Here is a 20,385-nt window from a genome sequence, read left to right on the forward strand (position 1 = left end):
TGGAGGTGAGGGACACCTGCAGCCAACACGGGCCAGGCTCTGCCTTCCCTTTGGCAACCCAGTATTTCATAAAAATGTTGAGAGGAAAGAGACACCTGCAGCATCCACATGGGAGCTGGGATCTCTGTCCTGTTTAAAGCAGGAAACTTGAACAGGGGACTAGCACTTGGAGCTGATTATTCCAGCACTTTGCTTCTGGGGGGGAAATAAAAAAAAATAAATAAAATTAAACAAAACAACAAAATCGAAGTGATGCTAACAATGTATTACTCTTCATTTATCAAGGGAGGGAGGCTGCACAGCACCAGCACAGCTGGCAGGTCACCCAGCCCAGCAGTCACCTCCAGGCAGCTTTTCAAGTGATAACTCATCCATCCCAGTAATACGTAACATTTGGTACCAACATTTGCACAAAATGAAGAGATGAGCCTAAACTGACTTGGCAGTGACCTTTGATTTATTCCAAGCTCAGCTGCATGAAACTACCTCCTTTTAAGCCAATTAAACCTGGAGTCCTACCTCATCTACTGGAATAAAATCAAATTCTTGGAGAAGAGTAAAGTAAGCCAAGTTTGGGCAGGCCAGACTGCAGCTGTTTAATGCTCTTTGCTCTTTTCAGTGCACAACCAGCACTGCTCCCACCCATCCTGCAGGCAGCAGGACAGTAGAAGTGTAAGTCTTCTTTATAGAGACTATATACTATAAAATCAGTAAAGTGGAAATTACCAGCTCAGCTTTCAGCAGATGGGGACAGCCTGCTCCTGTGTCTTTGAGATTTCCTTCTTGAAGAAGGTCCAGCCTGCCTGGATTTCTCTGCCCTTTAGGATGGTCTCCTAAGGGATTCTGTCAGCCATTCTCATAATAGACACAAAGCTATGCTGTGGTATCAGCCCCATTAAATCCTCCTACAGGGGCTTAAAATTGCCTTCATGTCACCTGCCCAGTAACAAGCGTTTGGAGAAAAAAAAAATAATTTAATTCCATGTGGGGTTTTTTTAAGCTATTGGATGCTTTAAGCTCAACCCCACACAGAACAATGGGAGGTCCACATCTCAAGATTGCAGAGGGTTTTCCTGAAGTGCCTGTGCGTACAGTGTGTGCTTCACACAATCCCTGGGATAACTGACCCACAGGCTGCTCAGCCCTTTACCACTCACCCTCAGAGCTGATTTGGATCTGCTGTTACAAGTGGAGAACACTGATGTGAGCATTTCCAGAAAGTTATTCCCATTGCACAGGACTGAATTTACTACTATGTCTGGAGTGTTTAAGTATTGATGACTCTCTATGCAGTCCAAGTCATTAACAGGAGCTGCTCATACTTTTTTTTTAGTTAACACACTCAAAATCAGCCATGGCTGGGTAACTTCTCCAAAAAGTACAGCTACAGTATTAAAAAAAAAAAAAAAAAAAAAAAAAAAACTTCCCACTTACTTCATTCTATGAGAAAACTAACATAATTTTAGATTACAGCTATTAAAAAAAAAAAAATGGCTGTGTAAGGGCATGGTTGCCTTCCATTCTCTCCTACACAAATGCCAAATAGAAGCTTAGAGCAGCTTCCCCGGGGCCTCAGGAAGATGAACCCAGAATTTGTGTAACACTCAAGGTCTCCCTACAGCCGTGTGCGACAGGAAGAGGAATTCACTCCTTCTCTTTGCACTTGCTCACTGTTATGTATCTGTGTGTCAGGAAATTAAGTTTTTCAAGTGAATTTTTAAGACTTTTTTTCTAGAGAGGAAAAAGATCCTTGCCTTATCTTCACACCACTGCAGTGTATCAAAATATCCTGTCACTAGAGTATGATACAGAGGCAGAACCAGGACTGCTGGAAAAGCACAACTTGAACTTCATTTTTTATATATTTGCCCTATTGGTCTTCCTTACCACATGAATTGGTTATGACTCAAACTGAGTTAAAAAGTGACTTATTAAAAACTGAAATATTGTATCACTGCTAGGGAGATGTCACTAATAGTTTTGTAATAAAATTATTCAAAATTTTGTTGTTTGCATCATGTTCTGTTTGAGTCCAGCGTGTAAATTTTTTACAAAGCTTGCTGCAGAAACACTTTCCCATATTTATCCTTGTTTTGGAGTCCATTTACCAAGTTTTGAAGCTCTGGTAATTGATAAGCTCTGATGAAAGTGTGAGACATCTTTGCAACTCGGAAGAAACCGGGATATCTCCCTCTTGTGGTCCTCTATGCAAACAGCCTCAACGCCCTCTGGGCTCAGAAGTGCCTAAAAAAGAGTTTTCTTTCATCAAATACCAACAAATTGTAAGCAATTCCAGCCACTACAGAAAGTGTTCTTCCTAGAAAGAATGAGAAAGAGATTGTTTCCACTTTATTTTTATCTACATGGTATTTTCTTGCAGAAAAACCACAGAGATTGAAAACGCAGTGCTGACTCCTGAATAGCACCACCTGCAAGAAAGTGGGGGGAAAAAAGTTACAGAACAAAGTAGATGAACAAACCCAACAGTGGAGGAGCTGTCAGGCTTCTCTAGGTAAGTGCTAGCTAGCTGAACACACAAACTGCAGTTCTAAAATGCTCACACTTGAGTTACACAAAGCACATTACATCTCTACCTCACAGACCAACCTCACTCCTCAAAAGCCACAGCGGATATGTAGGGACCCATGCTCAGAACTTCCCATGTCATGAGATTAACAAGTCTGACACCAACATAAAAAGAAATTTTGTGCCTTTATTGGAATGGTGTTAGGCTTTAAATACACCAAATTTTGATAACCTGATTATTTGGTTTAATTAGAAATGACACTACAGAACTGCAATACTGGTCCAACAGTCTTGTCTTTACTTTTTTTTTTTTTTTTTTTAAAGCAAGAGATAGTATGAAAATGCACCAAGTAATCAGAAAGCACTAGCAGGCATTGGTTAATCCAAGATAGTAGCTTCTTAGTTCCAAAAGCACTCGCATTGTATGGAACCCAGGATTTAGACTGGTCATGATTTGCAAGAGCTAGTTGCACGAGTCATGACTTTTTTTCTTCTTTTTTTTTTAATTTACTTTTAAGTTGGTCACTGGTAAATTTTTTTCCTCAAATATTACAGTTTCTTTTATTCATATTTTTCCTCAAAGTATAAAAAAGTATGAAATATAAACAAGCTCCTGTATTGCACCCATGAAAGGGTACAATGGAAGCATTAGAGAGCTGACTATCTACACACCATCAAATCCCATCAAATCTTGGATAATTCATTAATATACAAAATATCAGGGCACAGAAAGAACTAAAATCCACTTTTTTTGTTTTGTTACGCACAGGTTCAAATAATCAATCTAAAGAAAAAAACGTGATCATTTTGGCTTTCCACTACATCCGCATGTTGAGACACTTATTAAAATGATCCTGCTTAATTGCGTTTGGTCTTTTTCTTATTGTCAAGTCATGTTTGTTATCTTAATACCAGCCATCAGACAAACAAGTAATCAGAAAGACTCTTCCTCCTCCCCACTTCCCCATCCCTGACCCCAGCAGGGTCAGCTTTAAGACATGACTCCAAACACAGGGTTGTGACGACAGATGCTAGGGCCAATCTCTTCATAATCTTTTTTGGTATGGCATACTTGGTAGAATTCAGGCTGTAAAGGGAAGGAAAAAAACATTAGTGCATGGTATAGACACGTTATTTTAACAATATTAACTTTTATGTAGCCAGTAGAAAAAAAAAACAAAGATAGCAAAGAAATCCTAAAATTAACTTACATCATGTGTGGCTAAACACAAATAAAAAATATATATTCTGCCACAAAACTAATATGCACTATTTAACAACTCACACAAAACTTTAATTCAGCTTTCTTGTGCTCTTCCAAGCCTTTAAAGTCTAATGCAAACACAGGGAAAGTATATTTACCACCTGAGGTCTACCAGAAATTCCCCAATCACATTTAATATACAATGAAGGTGAGATGAGAGCTCCAAAAGCACAGTCAGAATGGCCCAAACATGCTCAGCTTTACAGCCAAACTCACTGTGGAAGCCAGCATTGATCCTCCAAACCAGACTGCATATCTCTGCATATGGTGTGTAATGACCTGGACATCAATGGGCTTCGGCTGCAGAAAAAGGAGAGAAAAGCAACACATTAAAAGTCACTTCTGCAGGTAAAAAACAGATCTAGTTTTAAAGGAGTGTATATACCAAGCTTGCTTTTCATAAATTAGTATTTTCACAAATGCTGTGCATGTAAGTTTACATTTATGGCATCAGACTTGCCTTTGTACAATGAGGAGTAAGAAACAGCTCCTGTTTATAGATAAGTAACCTGCTTTATCAGACAGAGATACTTTCATTCACACCCATTTTTTCACACTATTTTCTTTAATTTCTTGATGGATTATTCATTTATGCATTTATAAGCATTGATCCATACGATCTAAACTTTAAAAAAAAACCCTACATTTTAGGAAGCTAATTTTCAAGTTTCATGTGATGATTCTAACAAAGCATCAGCTGCAGACTGAAAGTTTATCCAGGATCAATACAGTCACAGTCATGCTTTTCTGAACTATAACACTCACTCCAGTCAGCATTCCCTTTCCCTCCACAGGCACACAACCTATTCCTTAATAAAGGAATACCCTTACACTCAAAACTGCCAGTGTAACAGTTTCAGAATTTATTTTTCCAGCCCAGCCTGCTGAAATTTAAAACAGTATCTAAAAATGTTCTGCAACACATTTGCAAAACTCCAGCCAGTGATACTTTACCATGCCTGGCACTTAGAACAGAAGAAGAATCACATCCAACTTCCTTACTCAGATTCTGCTTCTTTACTAATTGGTACAAGTCTAGTGAAGAAAACAGAGACTAAACTATGCTTCTTAAGCCAGAGAACTGTGTATGACTGAAATTTTAGAGTTGTCTACATGGCATATTATAAAGCTCTGCTGGGGCTTTAAATGATTGCCTGAGTTCACTTAGCTAGATTCTAAAATATAAATGAAGAAAATAAATTTTGCTTAAAATGGAAAAATCACACAATTTTTTTTTTCTCTGCTGGTCCTTTATTTTTGCAGAGACAACAGAAAGATGCAACAGTCAGGTCAGAGGTCTGCAGTAAAAAGAGCATAAATTAAGTTTAGTAAAAACACGAAGTCCCTTATAAGGAATATAAGATAATTGAGGTGGGAAGGGACCACATTTTATCTCTGGTCTGGCCTCCTGCTCAAGGCAGGGCAAGCTCTGAAGCCAGAGGAAGGTATTTAGGGTTTACCTCAAAATCAGTAAACTCCCCACATGTACTGAGGTGCTATCAGGAGTCCCAAAGCCTTCCCTTCTCTAACCAAGGCTCCCTCATTCCTCACAGGACACGTGCTCCTGACTCTCCTGGTGGCTCAACACTGAGCTCCATTCATTTCTCTTATCTTCAAGCTCAAGAGACTGAGCACAATGAGCTGTAACTGATCAATAAACACCAAGCACAAAGACAGCTGGAGTGGCCAACTGCTGGCATGTGATCAGTGCAATGGACGAGTCTCTGAAAAGCCTCTCTAAGAACTTCAAATGAGATAAAGACATTTCAACAAAGACCACGATCATTGCAAGATGTTATTTGCACATTTTCCAGGTAACAGATACTTGTTAGGTGCAAGAGCTGCAGGAACCAACCTTCAGTCTGCCACCACTAAGTTCTTCACTAAGTTTCAGCCTGGCATCAACAGTCCTTTTCAAGTCTCGCTGTAAACGGCGACCGAAGTCCCTGAACATGGTTGAGCCTCCAGAGAGGACAATATTCTGTTTTGAATAAAAAAATTTGTTAAGCACATCTGAAAATGCAAGTCATCACATTACCCAGTTCCTAAATTCTAAATATCTAAATACAGTTTTAAAAGCTACAGTTAGCAGGTATGCTTTCACTGTAAATTATCTAGCATACAAGCATGACACGACATGAACTCACCAAGAGCTTGCCACATTAAAACTGTCTGTGCTTTAAAATCCATTTATGCCTTATTACATCTCCCCACTTTTGCTCAGTTTTTTGTGTCCCTAATGAAAAGCACATTCTGAAAATGTCTACATGAACAACAAACCCTTCTACATATCAGATTAATTTCTAGAAAAATGGTTAATTTTGCTCATTTGGTATTGGTTTTTAAGAGTTTCAAATATGTACCTTGATAAATATCACAATTTCTCTAAAATGTGTATGTATAAAAAAAGAAATTATAGCTACTGACCTTATATAGAGGACGTCTAACATCAATGGGACAATTCTGAATAACTTCATCTACTACTTCTGAGATTGGTTGCGTGAAGTCAGGATTAGCAAACTGCAATCAGGAATAAAATCAAGTCAAGTCACTGTGGAGGACCATTTATTGCAAAGAGGAAAAGAGGGAAAAAAGGAAAGAACCATTCTACTATACTAGAGATGTCATGAAAACTAATAATGGAAACAGTTGTTAAATATTTTGCTGCCATTTAAAAGTGCTTTGTGTATCAACCTGGATTTGTATAAAGATCATTAGCAATCAAGAATCAAAGCATTGACTTGCAATAATAGTCCATATCTACTTATAAATAAGAATATATGTAAGTAAAGACAACTACTTCTTTACAATTTTGCAAATGGGATTTCTCTGCTATCTTCTAAATCACATCTAAAACAAAGTATAGACAATTCAAATCAACTTACCTCAGGATGGAAGAAAATCTCTGGCCCCAGGAATCTCTCATAACCAACATCAATGGTAAATTCTTTCTTTGAGATAGCATTAATTCCAGTATATTGTTTAATCCACTTTGTACCATCTGTGTCATACTTGTTAAATTCTTTTACTAAGTCAGGGCAAACATAACTAAAGCGCTCCTGAAAATTGAACAGATACAGTTAGAACTATCTAAAATATAGAAAACTAGTATGAAATTTCAAAAATGTAGTAATTGTATCTTTTAAGAGTAAGTATTCAATTGGCAGATAAAGAACAGGCCTCAAAACAACTGAACTGCCATTTACTGTACACAGGTAGATAATGGCTCTGCTACTACAGATCATTTCTGTGCAGCACTGAAGGCTCTGGCTGAGCTAAAATTACTTTTCTTCTGCTTTTCCTCTAAACTTTGAATATTGTGAGAAATTAATTCTGAAGTACATTGAAGAACTGCCAGAGAAACAAAATTGAAGTGTACTTTAAGCTGAATGTCTTTCAGAATTGCTTTGTTCTCTGTGTAATGTGGATTACAAAAAAGAACACATTAATATTCAGAAAGAATGTAAGAGCAATTACAGCTCTTTATATGACACATCCAGCCAACAGTATTTCCTACAGAACATTACAATAATAATAGCAACAGGAGAATAACAATAATAATGATAATGGAGGAGAAGAGAAAGGGGAGACAACAGGCGAAGAGTGAAATTCCAGGCCAGACTGCACAAGTATAACCCAACTGTAAATCTTTAGTTTAAGCTATTTCATGTTATTACAATATTAAGACATTTTTCTATTACTTAGAATCAGAGCCCATTACTCAGAAGTACAATTACTTTCAGATATTCCTGTACTTTAAAACAAGATACTAACTTGTGATATAAAATAACTTTAAGATCTGCAATGTTCACATTACCTTCACTGCTTTAGCTGTTTCCAAGGACTGTTCAGGAGGAATTCCTACTTCTCTCTCCCTCAGCAACTGCTGAATGAAGTATGTGATATCTCTGCCAGCAATTGGAATGTGTTTGATACAGCTGCCAATCACATATCCTTCAGCCTGTACACAAAATTAATGGGGACAAAGGTACTGATAAGAACTACTTTTATCAAAGCTCAAAGGGAGAAGAAAGACATGGAGTCTAAACTCCTACCCACTACCTGTGATTCTAAGGCTAAAGCCCTTTAAGACAGGCTCATTTAATTACCACAAATCCAATTCTTCACAGTATAGCCTTGCTTTACTTTGCATGGCATTGATTCATAATTCTTACAAGGTTAGAAGGAACAGAAAGGTCACTAGTACATAAGGCAGACAAATCACTATACTCACTATTCCTTGGCCTTTATTTTCTCTTCAAAATGAGGTTACTCTTACCAAAAAGGTCAAGGAAGCTTTTTTGGTGAAATATTATTTTAGAATAACTGATGTGGCCCTGCAGTCACAGCCACTGATGTAAGACGTTACAATCCACATGAACCAAAATTAATTTTCTGAAAGCAGGGAGAAAATGCATCATTTCAGCACATTGAGACTGCTCAGAACATCAGACTGGCCCATCCTCATCCATCAACCTACCCTTACAAGTCACACTCATCCTGGGGACCACCATCAATGCATTAAAAACATCTGGTTTAAACAAATAAACCAAGTGTGCAAGGTTGGCCTTCAACCCTACCAGACCTGCTAAATCCAAACAGAGGAATCCAGATATCACACTCATAAAATGCTTAAGTTTTCCTCACGTTCCTACAAAAATGTCTTACTAACACAGAAAATAACATCATAAAAAAATCTACCACTACTTCACTACAGAGAACAGGATTTCTTAATTCCTTTTTATCTAATTTATAACAGAAATGGTAGAACATTGTTGACAACTTTTCAACATATTTAAAAATTTCAGAAGTAAATGACATTCTGCAAAGGAAGTTAATGCTTCAAATGACTACCTACTCTTATTTCAACAAAAGAAATACTCTAACCCACAAATCAGCAAAAGTTCAACTCTTTTTAACAGTAACTTTTAACTACTAAGTAAAATTTTAAAAGTTTACCTATAGAAGGTCTGAGGTGCCAATTGTTTCCTAAGTCTTATTAAAAATACACTAACTTGGATGAACAGCATGAAGATTTAGGCACTATATTCCCCCAAACTTAATAAATTTTTACATGACCATGTATGTTTGACCACCACCAATGCTACTGTTTTTAAAAAGCTGATGTTACTGTGGCATGGTAAAGATTTGTACAGATTTTTGTCTTAAAAATTGTGATCTAACTTCATTTTGAAAATACAAATATAGCTGATACATGGCCATGAAGTTAGCTACACCAGGAAAGATGGGCAGTAATTTGACAGTAAGGAAAATTACTGCAGCTCTAGGTGTTCATTATTTAATAAAACATCACACAATCATCCAAGTTTCTGCTTTAGCAACTTGATGTATTGGAACAGATATTCAACATTAACCAACCCTAGAGGTTGTTTTCTTCCAGTCAAGCAGGAACTTTGCCTTTTCCTGTATGCTGAAACACTACTAAATACTGGGAACAGATGAATAAAAATTATAAACAATACTACATCTGCCATCTAATATTTTGTATAATTTCTACTTTTTATATAAATGGACTCAGCTAAATGAAAATAAGTAAAACTTTTTGTACTGACTACTACAAAGAGTATATTCACTCTTACCAGCAAGCCAAAATGGAAATGTGTTACAGCAATTTCACTCATCACTTAGCATGGCCCTGGTAATTCCCCTTGTAAGGTAAGTCACTGCAAGACAATTAGCCCTGACAAACTTGGGGTTACAGAGAAGTTCTTCAAGAGTTTTTGCACTACAAAATGAACCAAAACTGACACCCACAGCCCTGGGAATTATCTGATGTTTTTGAAGACTCCTTTCTATACTTCAGTGTGTGTAGGTGTACACTTCAGAGAACTCAGAGGACAAATAACTCTCACTGAAGCTTTTGTGTAGCTTTGAGGCACACTTACCACAGGAATAACATGAGTGACACCATCTCCACTGTCTATAACTGTGCCAGTCAGTGTTCGCTCTCCTACTTGTCTTGATGTCCAAGATGCAGCTAAGGCAAGGACAGCCTTGGGAAAAAAACACACTAAAATCAAATACTGGCAAAACATCTGCCTGCAGACCTCACTTTCCACCACTCCTCCCAAGGACAGACTGACACTCCCATGGTAATTTACAGCATGGAAACTGATTTAATAATATTATATATGTCTATACAACAGCTTAGAAAAAAGAGGCTGCAAAATGTATTTTTTTAACACTTGCCTGAAGTTTTTTTCAGCCATGCTCAAACATAGTTTTTCATTACTTCATACTGAAAGGGATTCAGTTCTTAGATTAATAAAATAAAATTATTATAATGTGGTGTGGTTTTTTTAATTACTTATGATGCAACAGATACCATACTCTACTGCTCAGAAGCCTGTAGAGGTAACAGAGGAACAGTATCCAGTAACCACCCACAGAACTGAAGCATGTCAAACATGCAGTGCTGAACTGCCAACCAGAAGGATATAAACATATTCCAAACACCACTTACACAGTTTTTTCACTGTGAAATTAGTTTTAGCCCAAGGAAAAATACTGCAGTTGTAACTTTCAACAGTCCTCCCCTTACCTGAACAGCAATATATAGCCCTGGAACGTTGAAAGACTCAAACATGATTTCAGCAGTATATTCTCTATTTTCTGGAGTATTTAATGGAGGCTCAGTCTGTGAGGCAAAAAAAAAAAAAAAAAAAAAAAAAAAAAAAAGTTTTACTTACATTCAAACCAAATATTTGGCTTTAAAAAAAGAACAACCAACTCTTCAGTTAAGATGAGTCATTTAACAACAATAGCATGTAAAAATAGTAATGGACAAAGGGTGATTTCAAAAATTTATGCAAATTACATTAAAAGAAAGAAAAACAAAGTGCAGCAAAAATTACGTACGTTACTACTTAAGAATTTACATCCAAGACCCCCTTTGTGGGCTGGTTAGCTCATTATAACTTTTGATTTTGACTTCACTTGAAAGAATCAAGGACTATCAAAATATGTCAAAGGATGCAAAGAATGACATTCTTTAGATTTCTCAGTGAAAAGAGCTGTTTTCCTTCAGAAGGCAGCCACTGTAACACAAATTGATGTGCTCAGCTATAGGAATGTACTCCAGTGAGAGAAGTTGAACAACATAAAACATAATAGTGTGCTATAGCTTTCATTGAAATATCAAACATACTCAAGGCTCTACTCTGAAGGAGCATTTTGGATAGTGCTACAGAATACTTGAGAAAAGAAAACATCATTCTTCCATTGCAGCAACTGTGTAAAAGAGGAGGGAGTCAGATTCTTCACACAGGTGTTGGGACAAGGGGCCAGGGACACAAGACTCCACTTGGGAAATCCTAAGTAGGTATTAGGAGGAAAAAAGGTAACTTAAAGGGGGTCAATTTCTGAAAAGGGGCTCAGGATTGTAATGGCATTTAGATCCCTGGAGAAATTCACAGCTTGGCTGGACACAGCCTTAAGCAACTGGACCTAATTATTGCTTCAAGAAGATGAAGGCATTTAAACAGGCATGGCCAACACCTCTAATTCCAAACTTGGTCTATAAATATCACACTAAACCAAATTGCCTATTTCAATGACCCTAAATAAAATACTAAGGAATAGCAGATGCTTCAGAATAACATTGACCTTAATTGAGATCTAATCAGCCCAAATATGACGATCAACCCTTCCAGTTTCACAGAAAATAAAAGACAAAAATTTACTCTCTAGATACTTTATCCAGATGACAGTACTGTAAAAACAAAATAATTGCAATTATGTAAAGTCAAAATACAAGTATTGCTTTTATCTCAAACATATAAACTTGAGATTATTGAATTCAATGGAGAAAGAAAATAAGAAAGTGATGAATCAGATAATTTGGAGGGAAATGAGAAGAGAACAGAAAAATGTTTGCTGTTCATACACACTGACATTTTTAGAAAATTAAAGAACCTGGATGGCTTAAGGCAGGTTAAGAAAGCTCCAGGTAATTTATTTACTTTTGCTTTCAAAATACAAATATTTATATTTAAGAACTTACATAAATCAACACATTGGTATTCATCATACAGAACTTCTTAAGCAGGGCATAAATTTACCTACCAAAAGAAAATAATGGTCCTCAGGTTCTGCCCTTAAATACTTAAAGATTACTTGTTCCATAAACCTCTCCATCAAGTCCCAGTCTTCAACTATACCATGGCGGATAGGCCACTGTTGGAAAAAGGTATCATATTATAATTGGAAACAAAAAGACAAAAAAAGAAACAAAAACCCCAAAACCAAAGAAAAAAATGTGTTTTCAACTGTATTAAAAGTATATGACCTACACAGGCAAAAAAAACCTCGATTTAGGTTTCCCCTATTCCTATGTGACACCTATTGAAAATTCTGATTCCAACCTTGAGTAGCAGAGACAACACATTGCATTTTTCTCAGAACAGCAGAATGGTGGCAGAGGGATAAACCAAAAGCTCCCTCAGCCCAGTGTCCATCTCTGATGCTGCTGATAGAAGTTGCCAAGGAACAAGAGAATGTGGCATTTAACACCCTCTCAGCCTCCTTTGACTTATGAAGAAATATATATATGTAACACATATATTCACAGTGTTTTGCAAATTCCCACAGGCTCCCCAAGGTGAACAAAACTAATACCAAAGCTCATTTCCTATTTAAACAGAGTAAATAAATAAGATTTAAGTTATCCAAAAAGCATTCTTAAGGTTATATTTACTGTACACGTGATGCTTGCTAAACAGTATTGAAAAATTATTTTTAAAATTCTTAATACCTTGGTTGCATAAGTTGGTTTTTCTATTGCTTCGTCCCCAATGAAGAAGTCTAAATCATCCACACCTTTCAAAACCCTCCTTTGTGCTTGATCCACCACTTTTGCAGACTCTTTGATAGCAATACCTTCAACAGAGAACACAAATATTGCAGGCCATACATCCTTCACCAAAAAAAGAAAACCTACACTGGAAAAACAGACACACTGATCACAGTCATCCTTTGTTTCAATTTTAAAGAAAAGCTGCATAGAACACAGTTAATTTGACTTCCAGTCACGGGTAAGGACTTAAAAAGTAACACAGTAACAGACTTAAATACAAATTTAATTGTTAGACACCAACGTACAATCAGGAAGAAAATATACTCAGGAACACTAAAATAGGATATCCATACAGATCTCATTTTATTCAACAAACATGCTAATTTTCTGAACACTCCAAAAATAACAATGCTAAGTATTATTACTAGTGTTGTTATTCTTTTAAAAATAATCACTCCCCAGCCATCAGGACTGCCTCACCAGCAATATCTGCTGAATTTTTTCAAATCTTACTAATTTCCTTTAAACAGAATCCTTTACACAGATGAGGAAATTCACATATCCAGGCAGCTTTAAATCAGCCTCAACTGCTCTAAGGCTGTGCTCCATAAGCTCTTTTAATGGCAGAAGCATTTTTCTAGTTCTCACCTTCAGCAAGAAGTTACGTTTGCTCACAACTAAGATTAAAAGAAGTTATGAAAACAGCTGCAGTCTCAAGCCCAGCAGCCAGGGCAGCACAGCTACAGGACCTGGAAATCAGCAGCTGGCTAAGGGGTAAAGCACCCTGAGCTCACAGATCCTCCTCATCCTCATCCTCCTCCCTTCCCTTCCCACACTCAGCAACCCAGGCAGAGCCAGAGGAACCAAGCTGAGGGTTGTGAAAGACAGGACAGGATGGAACACAAGTCATTATTTTGAGCTCTTCAGGAAGAAAACTGAATCATACTGCAACTTCTGTAGCTGCTTACAGGAGAGCAGAGAGGAAGCAGAAGGCTGGGGGAAGCCAAACAGAAGGGGGGTAGATGGGAAGCAGAAGCTAAAATCACAGGGAAGGAAATGTTGCAAGGCAGGTGCTTGCTGCAAGTGAAGAGAGGAACCTTGACAAACATTTTCAGGTCATTGTAACAGAGGTCACACATCTGGGGGAATTATTCTGTCCAGATGTGTCTTATCATCAAGAACTTCTAAATAAAATCCACCACTTGCCACAGGGTTATACCAACTTTCAAACCCAACAGGTTTCACCCTGTTACAAGCCTAAAACAAGATGGAGGTCTCAAATATTTTGCTGCCCTCAAGGCCAGCTTGTTCAGCCCTGCATTTGAAAAGCAGAAATTAGGAGCAAACAACCTGAAGCAAGAATCATATCCTGAAAATACAAACAAGAAAAGAAATCTTGCTGAAACCTCAGCTGCTGTGGCTGAGGATGGGCAGCACCCCAGCAATACTTGGAACAGTTGCCTTTGGTTTGCTTGGCACAAGAATTAAGAGCTTTTAGGGGAGGAAAAAGAAAATAACATCCTTCTATTGAATCAATTTTTGTGCTGACACTACTCAAGCCAGTTTTTCTTTTAGAAGTAAAGAAAAAGCCATCAGCTATCACAGATAAACTGAAATAATGAAAAATCAAGGGAACTACTGGGTAATGGAAAGAAGGTGACTCCTATTTTAACAAACAGTAGGAAAAACCTGTTTAAGTGAGTAAAAATCAAACAAAATTAACGATCTAAGATTTAAAAAGCAGATAGGGAAGAAAGTAGTGAACCCAAGCCACATTAAAAAATTGGCCCAATATAGTCTCATTTAATTCACTTTTCACGTAAGCATTTATCATCTCTACAGAAGTATATTCAGAACAGAATCAAGAACATCTCATAAGGAGATAAAAATTTGTTAAGAGCAGGAGTGAATAAGATAAGCTACACATGAACAAGGCACAAGGAATGCTGCTCAGACCTGTTTAACAGCAAACAATTTTAGAGAATCAAACTGATAAAATGCCATTGCTGGAAGTGCAAGGAGAAACCAAATCATTTTTCCACAGGGAATAACAAAGAAAATTACAGACACCAAAGTGCTTTTTTGTAACATTTTACTTTGAAACTAGGTACTGTTGTACTCTATTTTTGTTTCTCTATTGTGGATTAACCCAGTGCTATTTTATTTCATTCCAGGCAGCGGATTAACACAAACTCATGTTGTTACTGTAATTATCTAGCTTGGACTGCAGCACAAATGAGAAAAATGCCTTTTTTACTGAGAGAATTGCAGTCAAGGGTCATTTCAGCTGTAGAAGCATCTAGACTGAGCATCCTTTTTTCCATATACCACACTGCATCAAAAGGCTGTCAAAAAAATCTCATTTCCCATCCTTTTCTTCTACTTTAATAGCATCCCTGTTGGATAAATTTCTCTGCTTAATGATCTGACAGGTCATTTCATTCCCAGTGTTTAAAATATCATATTTCTTCTTTTTTGGAACAAGAAAATGATCTTCAAATTAAATAACCAAATCTAAAGATGCAGAAAAAGTATGTAAACACTATGTTTCTGAAATTGAATAACCACTTGCCCATTTATATTTTAACAAGTGCTACAAAGTTTAATGAGCACTGTAAGCGTTTTTTCAATGTTTAGAAACATTAATACCTAATCTTAAAGTAGCTTTTGTGTGAAAAGCAAAACTGTTTTATGATACTGAAATAAACTAAATAAAGTTACTTTGGAAAACCAAACAATCTAAGAAATACCTATTAGAAGCCAAAATAGAAGATACAGAATGTATTCTCTGAATGCATCCTCCTGTTCTCATATAAGTCAATTAACCTTATCTTTCCATGATAATTACTTTTTGAAGCACATTTCCTTGAAAAATCAACACAGAGCCTGAACTTCCAAGTTAATTTCACAGTGACTGTGCTGAAGTAGTATTAGTTCCAGCTCTCTTCCTGTTGTATTTGCAAGGAAAACTGGGTGTGCTAATTATTCCTTTTCACCAGGATGTAATCCGTGATTACTTTGGCACAGAGGAACAATGAGGAACTGCCAAGTGGTGTAGGGAGGTCAAAAGGTGAAGCATTTCTAAGGGAAGCTGAGTGAGCTCCACTCTCTGGAGTAGAACTCTATCTCTTCAAGTGGAAGAAACAGCTCAGGAGCCAGGGAGCAAATAAATAAGCTGTTCTACGTGGGGGGAAAACTGACATGCTTTCTTGTTACATTTGCAAAATATAGTAAATTAACATAGCTGTAATACTGACAACTTCCAGGCAAGCAGAACATTTTAAACCCTAGAGATATTAAATAATACAATTCTAATTTTTTTCCAGTTATAATCGACTCAACGTTTTACAAGATAAATCACTAAACAGGAAAAAATCTCCTAAAAGGTAAATACAGCCATACTACTGGATTTTTACATTATTTCAATGTCAAAAAAAAAATTAGCTTCAACTATTAGTATCCTTTTACAACGAATGTATCTTTCTAAACTGAGCATCCATAGCAAAACAAAAAAGCCACATTATTTATTACTCTGTGTCATCACTCAGAGGCCAAGTCATCCTCTTTTAACGTTGGGGTTTTTTAATGCCATGTTACAGACAGCCCAAGAGTGACTTTAGCATACACAAGTAACAAATACTTACATGAAGGGATAATGAACTGGGGTTCAGTATTACCCGCATATCCGAGCTTTGTATACCTGTTGAGGAAAAAAAGATTTGGTTGCAATATTTAACACCATGAATAACCAAGATAACTCATTTTTTAATGAGCAGACCCCTCTTCCCATATCAGGACACCACACTGACTTTTCTATAAAAATAAACAAAAACAACTAAGGCAAAGTAAGAATTTCTCTCTTTTAAAGTATAAAACAATGATCCCAGCTACAGATCAAGCAAGCATCACTGCTAACTTCTACTTCATAACATTTTACTAAGAAACACAAAGTATGTAATTCAATCTATCAATGTTTAGGAGTAGAATTTTTGTTCCTCCCTGCTCAGCAGCTAGCATCTCTACAGAAATATTTTCATACAGCTAATGCTAGTGATAAAAGTGGTTTTGAAATTCCACTATAGGAGGGAAAGCTGCCCAGCCCAAGGACTGCCAGCTGGGCATGAGGCCGGGCTGGTCATCCTCATGCCACAAGCAGCTGATTATGCCAATAATTAGCCAACGCCATTCCATTTCACAAATGGGAAACACTGTCAAAATGTGTCTAATAAGAGTAAAGAAAGCAAGGGGAAATTAACTACATGCCATTAACTACATGCCTTCATTCAGTCTCCAGAACATGCTATGGATATATACATTATTTTCATTACCCAGTCTCCAGAATGTGCTACGGATATACACATTATCTTCACTATCACGATGCAAGAAAACTGAAGAAATTAGCAAACTGTTCATGAACAATAACGTCAAAACTCAGGATACCAAAACCAGCTGCTAGAAATGTTGTCACTAAAGCAGCAGAGGCAAATTCTAAACCATGCAGACCAAAATGCACAGCTCCAGCTAAAGAGTTAGAGCTTACCCACATGTTTTTAACAAACACAGACGTGACAAAGTTCTTGTTTTATTTTAGTGCAGCTGCACTGAATTAGCAGCATCAGCAAAGGCATGAAGGCTGTAGTAGCACCTCTAGAGCTTTCAGCACTCTGATGTAAAGCTGGAAGATCTTAGGAGGTGTAAGGCAGCAGTAACTCTCCCAAACCATAAATTCACGTCAGGAGCACAGACAGGAGGAGGCTGAGCTGCCCAGGCTGGGAGAGGAGCGCTGCTGCTGCAGCAGTTCTGGCTGCCATGCCTCTCACAGGGCGGGAGCAGTGACACCCACACCATTTCCATCCCTGACACTAACTGCACCCATCAGCGCCGGCCAAAGATCAGATCCTCAGAGGCAAGGTGGGATTCTCTCGGAATTAAAAGGTGGTTAGCACAGGACCTCGTCTAACACCCACAGGTGCTTTGCAGGAGATGTATTTCCAAAGCTGTAAACCCGACCTTGTGTAACAGTCGTGAGTAACCACACACAGAAACTTGATTTCACACCAATCATCAAGAATGTTTCTTGACAAAGAAAACGCCGCAGGCAGAAGATAACAAATAATGAAAAAGAAACTAAATATCAGAAAGAACTTCACACCTTGTGAAGACATTAGGCACTGTATGCGCCTCACCTCAGGACACACAATTTGGATTTTGCTCATTGAAGTTTGATATTCTTCTTTAAGATCAACGCATAACCTAATCATGCAGAGTACAACTGCTCACTACATTTACAGTGTTTTAAGTGCCACAATTACTAAGTAAACCAGCAAATACTGATTCACTCCCTCTACCTTCCCCTGCAAACCAAAACTGTGGAATGCAGATTTTAAAGCTAAATCTACACAAGAACTTTGGAGCCTGAATGCTACATAAACCTACAACTAGATTAAAAGTGTTTTTTAACAGTTAAAAAAGTTAAAACTGTGTGATTATTAAACTCAGTATTTCAAAGGAAGCAAAAGCTGAACTTAGCTTAGTTGTGGGTGGGAGTTTACCCAGCACACACACAGCCAGGAAGACTGAAAGAAAAATAAGCTCATGAAAGATGCATTTTACATAAAAAGAGCGTATTCAGACATAAAATCAGCATACATAAAAATACTATGGCCTACTCAGCAAGAAGTGTACTGACTTAGGGGGAAAAAAAGTAGTGCATATTTAGGCGTCAAAGAAAAGGGGAAAAAACCTGCATGACATCTCTGAACATTAGAGCCTTGTACCAGCAAGTCTCCAGTACAGTGTCCTATACAACACTTCACATCTCTCATGTACAAGACTTCCTTTCACCCCTGGAACTCCAGCATTGCTGGCACACAGGCCAGGGATGGACCCCTGCTCCTCTGGGAGCCCCAGGCTCACAGCACAGCCAGGGACCATGGCACAGCACATTATAAACATTAAATCTGATTTTCATAACTAAATGCCTATAGAGATACTCTTGAGTTGAAATGGAGTCTAAAAATGTGATAGGTGAAGCTAAAAAGCTAAGGTAAAACTGAATGAAAGTCGATAAAAATCTTAAATAATAAATGCACAATCTAGTCACCATGGGATTCTTTACAAATTAACTTTTGCAGATACTAGGCTTTATTCAGACTGATGTGATCTATCACTGTCACTTGAAGTAAATATTTAAATCACATGGAAAGGATACTATAGGCAATCCAGATTCCACATGTATACAGTTTCCATAAGGAGTTCTTACATAGCAACGTGTGTCTGACTAATCAATGATTCACAGGGGAATAAGGCACACCCCAGCTTCTCCAGGGCAGAAATTACTGCTGCTACAGGAAAAGAATCCTGATAGTAGAGGTAACATAATGCAGTACCTACACTGGATTTTCCATAAATCACCCCTGGGCTTGCTACCCAGAACTAAAGAATGGCAGAAGGGACTTGCATGGAGACAGGCAGGCACACCCCATTAATGAGACATACACTCAGTTTCCCACATGGAATTTGGGGCATTCAGCAGTAAGAGCACAAGGCACTGCACGCTGGAGTGTAATGGTATAAGCTGATTTCTATCAAAATCTGTAACACAGAACTGATTTACAAAATCCCAAAGGTGAAAGCCTTGATTGTTTGGGTGTTTCCCTCTATTTCTCTGTGTTCAGCCCCCTGAAATGTTTCTGTAGGCCTATTAACTCATATTTTGAAAAAAAAAAAAAAAAAACCTCTAAGAAACAATCAGGAAAAAATCTGTTGGATAACCATGGCCTTTAGTTCAGAAAATCAGCTACAGCGTATTCAAAAGCAGTGCACATTCTCCATACATGTGCATGTCTGTATATGAAGAACCACATACACCCCCACACACAGTCTCTCTCAGCATATATATATATATATATATATATATATATATAGTGCTGATACTCCCCAGTGACTTAAGGCAGCACCACTTCCTAGTCAACAAAGATATGTGACAAATAAAACATTATATTTTTGTAATGGACATTCATAGCACAACCAGGTTTGGGAGAGCAACTAATGAAGGTTCCCTCCAAGTTAACTCTACTAACAGTGGAGAAATATCACCAGCATGTGATCATGACCCTCAAAAACTCACATCCTGAAACTGCACAGCAGCTCTGCACTCTCTCCCAAAAGCTCTCTGGAAGGACAGCCAAAGGGCTTCCCACAATGTTCTCAGCAGCACTAATGGGATTTTTTACATGTGCTCTCTCACCTAGAATAGATGTTTCTGAGGCTATGACACAAAAGCAATGCCACTGGGAGGTTACTTGTGCATTAGTCACACAGACAATTTTAAAGCCAAAAGGAAACAGTGCTGAGGGTAAGAACTTGTAATAAGGATGTCATTACCAGAACCTCCATCTACAAACCACAAACTATGACCAAGTGCCTTTGCTCCACTGCTTTCCTACCCACAACATGTGCCGTTCTCCCGAGTTACACACCCTAGTTCAAGCACAACTGCAATTCCAGCGAAGTGAGGAATAGGGGGACAACTGCTTCGTGGGCAATGCAGTTGTCCAGCTGCTCCTGAAGTACCACAGAGCTGGGGGGGGTCCAGCAAAAATTGTGAGTGTCATTTCTCTGACAGCTCCACACAAAGACAGGAGTTAACCGAGCACCAGCAGACAAGAGCACTCGAGGACAAGCATCACCTGATCTCCAACTCCTAGAGCAAATCTGGGTTGCAGCCTCTTCCTCAGCTGCTCCTAATGACCTGGGCTAAAAGAAATGTCACATATTT

General features: G+C 37.8%; 1 protein-coding gene across 1 annotated transcript in view; it reads right to left on the reverse strand.

The window, feature by feature from the left end:
• Positions 1–2,693: 2,693 nt before the first annotated feature.
• Positions 2,694–20,385, reverse strand: part of ACTR3 (actin related protein 3) — a 28,706-nt gene continuing 11,014 nt past the window's right edge. Inside the window, exons 2-12 of the mRNA XM_030278049.4 lie at positions 16,250–16,305; positions 12,564–12,688; positions 11,876–11,986; positions 10,353–10,448; positions 9,697–9,804; positions 7,608–7,751; positions 6,676–6,849; positions 6,218–6,310; positions 5,646–5,771; positions 4,007–4,090; positions 2,694–3,613 (exon numbers count right to left, since the gene is read on the reverse strand). Coding sequence (XP_030133909.1) covers positions 3,518–3,613; positions 4,007–4,090; positions 5,646–5,771; positions 6,218–6,310; positions 6,676–6,849; positions 7,608–7,751; positions 9,697–9,804; positions 10,353–10,448; positions 11,876–11,986; positions 12,564–12,688; positions 16,250–16,305 — 1,213 coding nt within the window. The 3' untranslated portion in view covers positions 2,694–3,517. The remainder of the gene's footprint in view (positions 3,614–4,006; positions 4,091–5,645; positions 5,772–6,217; positions 6,311–6,675; positions 6,850–7,607; positions 7,752–9,696; positions 9,805–10,352; positions 10,449–11,875; positions 11,987–12,563; positions 12,689–16,249; positions 16,306–20,385) is intronic.

This window comes from Taeniopygia guttata, chromosome 7 (assembly GCF_048771995.1).
Source record: "Taeniopygia guttata chromosome 7, bTaeGut7.mat, whole genome shotgun sequence".
Taxonomy (NCBI): domain Eukaryota; kingdom Metazoa; phylum Chordata; class Aves; order Passeriformes; family Estrildidae; genus Taeniopygia; species Taeniopygia guttata.